The sequence below is a fragment of the Myotis davidii genome, unplaced genomic scaffold (genome assembly GCF_000327345.1).
Source record: "Myotis davidii unplaced genomic scaffold, ASM32734v1 scaffold479, whole genome shotgun sequence".
Taxonomy (NCBI): Eukaryota; Metazoa; Chordata; class Mammalia; order Chiroptera; family Vespertilionidae; genus Myotis; species Myotis davidii.
In genome coordinates, this window is record NW_006289825.1 from 232,594 (window position 1) to 242,564 (window position 9,971).

At 48.3% G+C, this 9,971-nt stretch overlaps 1 protein-coding gene across 5 annotated transcripts in view; it reads right to left on the bottom strand.

Moving 5' to 3' along the window:
- MARCH2 (membrane associated ring-CH-type finger 2) overlaps positions 1-9,971 on the bottom strand; it is a 21,356-nt gene extending 11,385 nt beyond the window's left edge. For 3 of the 5 annotated variants that reach the window (XM_006762671.2, XM_006762666.2, XM_006762670.2), the window contains exons 1-2: positions 9,856-9,971; positions 5,594-5,821 (exon numbers count right to left, since the gene is read on the bottom strand). In XM_006762671.2, coding sequence (XP_006762734.1) covers positions 5,594-5,769 — 176 coding nt within the window. In that variant the 5' untranslated portion in view covers positions 5,770-5,821; positions 9,856-9,971. Of the gene's footprint in view, positions 1-5,593; positions 5,822-9,057; positions 9,404-9,855 lie in introns of all 5 variants that reach the window. The other 2 variants (XM_015563215.1, XM_006762667.2) reach the window with 2 other exon arrangements.

A 9,971-nucleotide genomic window follows, 5' to 3' on the forward strand; every position in this document is an offset into this window, starting at 1 on the left:
TAAATTTTAAAAAAGAAAAAGAAACAGAGGGGAGGTTCCTGCTGCAGAGCTGCTTTTGTAGAGATGACTTAAAGGGCCCGCTGCGCACTGCCGCCCCTTGGCCCGCCATGCTGCTACCCATGCCGCTGCTGCTTGGCCTTCTCGACCTGGTCGCTGCCGAACCTGTCGTCTACTTCAAGGAGCAGTTTTTGGACAGAGACAGGTGGACCAACCACTGGATCGAATCCAAAAACAAGTCCCATTTTGGCAAATTCGTCCTCAGTGTCATCAAGTTCTATGGTGACCTGGACAAGGATAAAGGGCTGCAGACGAGCCAGGATGCCCGCTTTTATGTCTTGTCTGCCAGATTTGAGCCTTTCAGCAACAAGGACCAGTTTACTGTGAAACATGAGCAGAACATCGACTGCAGGGGCGGCTATGTGAACCTATTTCCAGATAGTTTGGACCAGACTGACATGCACGGAGACTCTGAATACAAAATCATGTTTGGCCCCGACATCTGTGGCCCTGGGACCAAAAAGGTTCATGTTGCCAGACTGGTTTGGCTCAGTGGATGGAGCGTCAGCCTGCGGACCGAAGGGTCCCAGGTTCGATTCCGGTCAAAGGCATGTACCTTGGTTGCGGGCACATCCCCAGTAGGACGTGTGCAGGAGGCGGCTGGTTGATGTTTCTCTCTCATCGATGTTTCTGACTCTCTGTCCCTCTCCCTTCCTCTCTGTAAAAAAATCAATAAAATATATTTAAAAAAAAAAAAGGTTCGTGTTATCTTCAACTACAAGGGCAAGAACGTGCTCATCAACAAGGACATCCGTTGCAAGGATGATGAACTCACACACCTGTACACACTGATTGTAGGGCCCGGTAACACCTACCAGTAAAAATTCACAATAGCCAGGTGGGGTCTGGCTCTCTGGAGGATGACTGGGACTTCCTGCCACCCAAGAAGATAAAGGATCCTGATGCTTCAAAGCCTGAAGACGGGGATGAGCAGGCGATGTCTGATGACCTCACTGACTCCAAACGTGAGGACTGGGACAAGCCTGAGCACATCCCTAACCCCGAGGCTAAGAAGCCTGAGGACTGGGATGAAGAGATGGATGGGGAGTGGGAACCACCAGTGATTCAGAACCCAGAATACAAGGGCAAGTGCAAGCCCAGAAGATCGACAACCTGGATTACAAGGGCACTTGGATTCATCCAGAGATCGACAACCCCGAGTATTCATTTCCTGATAGCAGTATTTATGCTTATGAAAACTTGGCCATTCTGGGCCTAGACCTCTGGCAGGTCAAGTCTGGTACCATCTTTGACAACTTCCTCATCACCAATGATGAAGCGTATGCCGAAGAGTTTGGCAACGAGACGTGGGGAGTCACAAAGGCAGCAGAAAAGCAAATGAAGTACAAGCAGGATGAGGAGCAGAGACTGAAGGAGGAGGAGGAGGCAGACAAGGATGAAGATGAGGAGGAGGAGGAGGAAGATCTGCTGCTGGCCAGGCCAAGGATGAGCTGTGGGGCCACAACATCGCTTCCAGGGCTGGACTGAGGCCTGAGCGCTCCAGTCACAGAGCTGGCCGCAGCAAATAACGTCTCTATGAGACCGGAGAACTTTCCTTTTTTCCAGGCGGGTTCCAATTTGGGGTAGATTTTGGTATTGTTCCCGCCCCCCCTCTTTTCTTATTGGTGTTTTGTCTCTGATTCTTCTTTGCCCCCATCTTTTTTGACATCTTTGCCTTCTTCTGTCCCCTTATCCTCCTTAGATCCCTTAGTTCCCCTTCCAACCTTGGGACATGTGGGGTGTAGAGTAGCCCCAGGATCAAGATTTCATCTGTTCTCCTTCATGAAGCCAGAGGGGGGGCAGGAGAAGAGGAAGCATCCCTCAGCCCCCCAGCACTGACAAGATTGGGGCTCCTAGGGCCTGAGCTCTGATACCCCCACCAGCTCCCTTTCTTCCCTGCCTCCATTACTGGGCCACTTGGTGGGGCAGTGGTTCCAGCTCAGCTCACACTGAGAATGTAAGAACTACAAACAAAATATCTATTAAAGTTTTGTGTCTTAAAAAAAGAAACAGAGGGGAGGCCCTATCCGGTTTGGCTCAGTGGATAGAGCGTCAGCCTGCGGACTGAAGGGTCCCAGGTTTGATGCTGGCCAAGGGCACATGCCTGGGATGTGGGCTCAATCCCCAGTAGGGGCATGCAGGAGGCAACTGATCAATGATTCTCTCTTATCATTAAGAGGCCCAGTGCACAACATTCGTGCACTGGGAGGGAGGTCCCTCAGCCCGGCTTGGGCCCTCTTGCAGTCCAGGACCCCTCAGGGGATGTCCGCCTGCTGTGGAGGTGAGAAAGGCTGCTGCCACCACCGCTGCGCTCGCCAGCTGTGAGCCTGGCTTCTGAAGCTGGGCTCGCTGCTCCTTAGCACTGCCTCGGAGGCAGGCGGGAGAGGCTCCCGCCACCTCCGCTGTGCTCACAGCCATGAGCCCACTGGCAAGCCCTGCTGAGTGCACTGACCACCAGGGGCAGCTCCTGCGTTGAGCATCTGCCCCCTGATGGTCAGTGCATGTCATAGCAACCAGTCATTCTGCAGTTCGGTTGATTTGCATATTAGCCTTTTATTATATAGGCTATTTCTATCTCTCTCTCCCTCTCCCTTCCTCTCTGAAATCAATAAAAATATATGTAAATTTTTAAAAAGAAGCAGAGGGGAGCCCTAGCTAGTTTGACTCTGGATAGAGCATCAGCCTGCAGACTAAAGGGTCCCAGGTGATTCCAGCCCAGTGGTGGGCTGAGGCAGAGGAGGTTAGGGGCCATCAGGCAGGCAGTGGAGCAGTTAGGGGTCATCAGGCCAGTGGGGGAGCAGTGAGGGGCAATCAGACCAGCGGGGGTGCAAGCTTTGTCCGGATGGATGTCCACCCTAATTAGCATATTACCCTTTTATTAGTATGTATAGCCAAGACATGGAAGCAGTCTAGGTGTCCATTAACAGACAGATGGATAAAGAAGATGTGCTGCATATACATAATGGAATATTACTCAACCATAAAAAATGAAATCTTACCATTTGCAACAATGTAGAGAGTATTATGCTAAGTGAAGTAAGTCAGACAAAGACAAATACCATATGATTTTACTTATACATGTATGTGGAGTCTAAAGAACAAAATAAATGAACAAATAAAACAACACAAAAATACTCTCATAAATACAGAGAACAAACTAATGCAGTGGTTCTCAACCTTCCTAATGCCATGACCTTTTAATACAGTTCCTCATGTTGTGGTGACCCCCAACCATAAAATTATTTTCGTTGCTACTTCATAACTGTCATTTTGCTACTGTGATGAATCGTAATGTAAATATCTGATATGCAGGATGTATTTTCATTGTTACAAATTGAACATAATTAAAGCATAGTGATTAATCACAAAAACAATATGTAATTATAGATGTGTTTTCCGATGGTCTTAGGCGACCCCTGTGAAAGGGTCGTTTGACCCCCAAAGGGGTTTCAACCCACAGGTTGAGAACCGCTGAACTAATGGTTGCCAGAGGGGACTGGAGTGAGGGAATGGGTAGAAAAGGGTAAGGGGATTATTAAGTACAAACTCCCAGTTATAAAATAAGTCACGGGGATGTAGTGTACAACACAGGGAATACAGTCAATAATACTGTAATAACTATACTACTAGACTTGTTGTGATGATCACTTTGTGTAAAGCACATAAATACTGAATCACGATGTTATACACCTGAAACTAATATAACACTCTATGTCAACTATAATTAAAAATAAAATGTTAAAAACACAATAGCTTGCTCTCCCTCCAGGGAGGACACCTATGCCTTTCTTCCCTCTCAGGTGCACATCTCCTAAAGGGTCCCCATGAGACTTGCAACCAGGGGAGCAATGAATAGTGGCATCTCCTCCCAGGCTAACCCCCTGAACCTGTCCCCAAGGCCCCCTTTGACTTGCCAGTGAGCCAAAGCGGTCCTCCTAGCTAATTTCTTTTCTATAACATTTCTAGTGAGCCAAAGCAGCCCCAGCTAGGCCCCCTCCTGTTGCTTCTTTTATCCTAAGCCCTTCCTTGTTTCTCTGTCCTCAGCTTTAATAAACGTACTCTCAAAATAAATAAATAAATAAATAAAATTTCGATTTAAAAAGACAACACAAAAAAGTAAAATAAATAAATAAAATCATGGGAACAAAAACTGCCTTGGAGAAGGTCAGAAGGAAAAGTGCTAATCTCATCTGGGCTCAGGCAAGGCTTCCTGGAGGAAGTGACACCAGGCAAACTTAGTGAGTGGCAGGGAGCTCCCTCCAAAGCCCAGCAAAGCTTCCATCTGCTTCTTTTTATGTTTGAATGAAAAACTTATCTTTAGTTCTGATACCTACTACCACATGGATGAACCTTGGGGACATTAAGCCAGACAGAAAGGACAAATACTGTGAGACTCCACTTATATGAGGTGGCAGAGGAGTCAGATCCATAGAGACAGATGGTGGATGCCAGGGACTGAGGGAGGGGGAGGGAGAATTGTTGTTTAATGGGGATAGAGACTCAGATTTACATGATGAAAAGAGTAAATAGATGATGGCAATTTCACAACAAAGAGTAGGAATGGATGATGGCGATTGCACAACAATGTGAATGTACTTAGTACTACTGAACTATGCACTTAAAATGGTTATGATGGTAAACGTTATGAGATATATATAATGATTTCAGAGAAGAAGGGAGAGGGAGAAAGAGATAGAAACACCAATGATGAGAGAGAATCACTGATCAGCTGCCTCCTGCACACACACCCCTGGGAATTGAAACTGCAACCAGGACATGTGCCTGACTGCGAATCAAACTGTGACCTCCTGGTTCATAGGTTGACACTCAACCTCTGAGCTACATGGGCTAGGCTATGATATGTATATTTTAACACAATAAAAGAATTGGGGGGGGGGGAACTTACGCATTAAATCATATCAAATAAACAATACATTAAACTTGAAAAACTGGTGGCTATTTTAAATTTGAATGAATTCAGGTAGATTTAAATTTGTATGGGTTTTTTTTTTTAATTCTTTCCTTGGAACTGATGACAAATTGGCGAACGAGGCAGATTTAGCTCACAGATGGGTCTGGAAGGCCAGCACCAAGATTTAAACACATTTATCAAATGTGGGCGAGGTGGTAAACCTACCTGTGTGCCCTCTGTGTGGATCACAGCAGCGTACTCTCAGCACAACCCAATTGTGTCTCCAATTTAGAGATATGGGGGTAAAGCAACTGGCCCCAGGCCTGACAGGGAGGGAAGGCTCCCCTCCGCATTTCAGCCCAGGTGCTGAGAGTGACCTTCTGCACTTCTAACCTTTTCCTTACCCCGCCTTTCCAAAATATGAGCTACCTGCCACATTTCACCTTCCGATTTCCCGTAATAAACTGGACTTCTGGCCTTTCCTGAAGAATCAGACCTTCCCAGCCTGGGATCCTTTCTCTGACACATCCAGACGGTCGACTTCTGACCACGGTCTGGGAGGAAATCACTGGGCCCAGGAGTGAAGTGAGCGGCGATAAATACACCTGCTCGGTCACCACTCACCTCGGAGTGTCCAAGACCCGGATGACAGTTGAGATGAGGCAGCCATCCCTTGAAGACACCTGTGCCACATACTGGGGTGGCCCGAGGCCTGTGGCCTCCACGACTTTGGAGAAGGCAGGGCTGCCGGAGCAGTCACATAGGGAGCCTGGGAGGTGGCAGCAATCACCCGTCGTCATGGCCACAAGAAGCACCACGTCCTCAGGGCCTGAGGCCCATTGTCCCAGGAGCCTGGGGAAAAGCCAGCAGGGAGGTGAAGGGAAGATGTAAGATTTTTATTGTGTAAGTTAGTGAGTAGGACACAGATCAGGGTTTGAATCCAGCTCTCTCAGCCTCAGTTGCCCAATCTGTAAGATAGAGCTTTGTAGGGGTTGTGAAGATTCAAAAAGATCACACATGCAACTCAGCCCAGGCCTAGCACATACCAAGGACTTGGTTATATGACCTCTAACTCTCCTAAAAAAAGCCGGCCTGGTCCAGCCTTCAGAGCTTCCAGGCTACCCAAAAATTCACCTTAACAGCATCTAACAATTACTGAACACCTACTGTGTGGCATGCCCTTTACTTGGGGCTTTCCAATGCCAGAACCATGCCCACCAATCATGTGGAGAATGGTTTTCTGTGGACTGAATTCCTAGGACTGGGTTCAGAACAGATAAACCTACCTCTGAGTGGGGCAGAACAGCGCTAGTAATTTGGCCCCACAGACAAGGATGGTGAATCACCTTGACCCATCTGGTTCATGGCCTCTTGTACAGCTCAGAACTCCTTGGCACTTCAGGCCAACAAGGAAGTGGCGCACACTGGGGGGGACCTTGGCAGCCTCTGTCCCCACCAGAGCAGCTGCTCTAAGCCATGCCTCTGTTCTGGAGGTGAAGCCATGGGAGATAGCTGGAACTTCAGACAGCAATCTGAACTCAGGTCTGGGTAGGTGACTTTAGCAGGATTTGGCCCCCCAGTCCAGGGTCTAGTCTGCCAGAGGAACCCTTGGCAACCCCCTTGTCCCTTCCAGACCAGCCAGAAGATGTACGTGTTTCCCTCTGAGAATTTCGTGAAAGTACTAGACGCCCCTCTTGATGCCTGTGGAGGTCAGTACAGGCGCCCTGAAGCTAAGGATCTGTCCCCCAGTTGTCTCACCCTTTATCTCAGGAGCTTTGAGCCAGAGACCTCAGAAATACTCACTGATGTACCCCATAGTCAGCTTTAACCAATCCCTGCCATTAAAATCTGAAACCCAAAGAGACAGTCAGAGGAAAGCAGCATAAGTTATTGACTAACTTTTTGCACCAGAATAGTCTGCCAGTGGATCACTGCCCTCTGAACAGCTCGACCAGCATTATTTTAGCCCAACATGCCCTTCTGAGCCTCCACAGCAAGGCCAACCAGTATGAGCCAGAGGCAGAAGGAGCCAAGAGGAAGGGTGCCTGACTGAGATAATACCTGAAGGGCAGCGAGCGGCCTGCCATGTTGTGTATACTGCTGTCCCTTCCATGTGCCTACAACCAGAACTTCTGGCCCAGAGGTCAGCAAGAAAGTCAAAGGCCTATCCAAGAGAATGTTCCTGCCCCTCCAAGGATCGACCTTAAAATTCCTGCAAGGAATTGGGTATTACAAGAATAATCACAGCTGCAATATATTAGTTCTACTATTGCTTTTACTATCAGGGGGGAAAACTCACTGGTACATCTGCTAATGTAAGACCTGCAAATAACAGTAGTTACTCTTTATTAAGGACTTAATACATACTAGTACTGTGCTAAGCTCACTGAACTCTAAAAAGTTAAGTGTCCCCTTCAAAGGTCACCTCCCCAGAAAGGCCTTCCCTGACCATCCTGGCTAAAGTGCCATTGATGTCCACATTATTGCCCTCACAGAATGTGCCCCACTCTGAGATGCTCTTATTTCTTCATCTACTTGTGTAACCACTTCTGTCTCCCATGCTTTAGGGAGCTCTATAAAGGAGGGACTGAATTGGACTTGCCCTCTGCTGTCCTCAGCACCTGACCCTGTGTCTGGCATAGAGTGGCTACATGAATTTTTCTGTCCCTACTCTGTGTAAGAGCAGACCTGTGTTATTAAGAACAAGGTCCCACCCTGCTACCATGGCTCAGTTGGTTGAGAGTCATCCTGTGCACCGAAAGGTTGCTGGTTCAATTCCTGGTCAAGGCATATACTTGGGATGCGGGTTCAGTCCCGGGTCAGGGCACATAAAGAGGGAAAGTTTCTCCCTCTCTCTAAAATCAATAAAAACATTTCAGAAAAAGAAAGGAAAAAAGAACAAGGTCTCTTGATTTGCCAGTGCCCACAGAGGGAATCAGATGTTTAGAGGCTAGAGGTCTTTGCAAACCACAGAGGTCTGGGCTCAGAAGAACCCAAACTCAAGGCTGGACACAAGGATAGAATGGCTGCAGGCTAGACTCAGCTGTGGGGCTGCTGGGATGGGAAAGGAAGCCAGTGTCTGTGGCAGACTTGGTTCAGTGCTCTAGAGATAGATTTCACCAAATCGTCACAATAGACCCACAAAGTAAGTCCAATAATTACCCCCATTGGTGACTGAGGCTCAGAGAGGGGCAGATACTTGCTCAAGGCCACAAAGCTAAGAAGGCACAGTGCCAGAATTAAGTTAGTCCAGCCCTAGCTGGTTCTCAATGGTTAGAGCATCAGCCCATGGACTGAAGGGTCACAGGTTCTATTCTGGTCAAGGGCACACTGTTGCAGGCTCGACCACCTGCCTCTGTTGGGGCACATGTGGGAGGCAACCAATCAATGGATATTTCTCTCTCTCTGTCTCTCCCCTTCTCTTCCACTCTCTCTAAAAATCAATGGGGAAAATATCCTCGGGTGAGGATTAATTTTTAAAAAAAGTTAGTATAGTGAGTGGGTCTGGGACTCAAAAAGACCTGGGTTTTTTCACGTCCTGACTCTGTCATTGACGATGTGTGTCCTGGGACAAGTCACTTTGCTTTTCTGGGCCTCATCCTTCTCTGTCAAGTAAGTTGGAGTTGGTGGACTGTGTCTGCCAAGGCTCAGTTCCTCCCCTGAAGCTTGCCCCTGGCTAGGCCTGTCTCGGTGGCACTATGGCACCACAACCTTTCCATATCTGCTCCAGTCTCCTTTACTGAAAGAAGGAAACTAAAGGAAAAAAAGTCAGGGGGCCCTAACTCCCCACAGTGTGAGCTCAGGCCAGCTGCTTTGGTCTCTGGCCTTGGTTTACTCATCTGAAAAATAGTAGTCAAAATGATACCCAGCTCAAAATTCCTTAAATATTAAGAAGTCAATAAATAGGCCCTGGGCTGGACAGCCCAGTTAGTTAGAGTGTCATACCATTACGCAAAGATTGCGGGTTGGATTCCTGGTCAGGGTACATACAAGAATCAACAAATGAATGCATAAATAAGTGGAAGAAGAAATCAATGTCTCTCTCAAATCAATACATGTTTTAAAGTTAAAGAGTCAATAAATATTACCTCTTATTATAATTGCCATCATCAGTTTACATACAGGGTTGTTGAGAGGGTTTGATGAGACAAGGCACAGGGTGGCACACAGTAAGTGCTCGATAAATGCTCACCTTTAAAAAAAATAAATGTAGAGCCTGTGAAATGCATTCATTCCTCTTCATTCACCATAGAGAGGCTCCTGCTCCTATGTGCCCTTCAGTAATTCCCAGGCCCTGCACTGGAGGTCTGGTTCAAAGCCCAGTCCTGGTCTTATTTGCTGTGTAGCACTGGGCAAAACCTTGACCGCTCTGAGCCTCGATTTCCTCTTCTGAATATCAGGGAACATTTCTAATACTTGCATCTATTATGGTCCCTAGAAGAGTAAATGAGCCAATCATATAAATTCTGTTTCGAGCGCCCACTAACAACCAGGCACTCTGCTAAGCATGTCCTTTCTACAAGGTGCCTGGTTCACCGTTATTTACTATTTTTCAGGCTGAACCCCTTTGAGAAGAAGGTTGAAGAAGGACACTGGTCACTTACTGACCGCCTACTGTGTGCCTGAAACTCTCAGAGACCACCGCCAGAATCAGCCCTATTGGATTGACGCTGGGATGATCAGTCTCACAGATAAGGAAACCGAGGCTCAGAGACCTCCCGCTGCCCTCGAGACGGGAACTGCAATCCCCTCGACCTGGGAAAGGTTGAGACCGAGGGTCGGAACCCGGTCGCTCCGCCAGGGGCCAGGCTCCAGGATCCGGCCTCGAACCTGGGGCCGGCCCGCGGACCGGCGTCCACTGGCCCCACCCGGCCACCCGTGCGCACCTGATCCGCGGCCGGGCCGGGAGGCCGCGCAGACCCCTCCTCTCGCCCCGGCCCCGGTCCCGGCCCGGCCAGTCCCGACAGCACCTCTAGCTCCGCTCCTCCGGCCGGCACCTGCG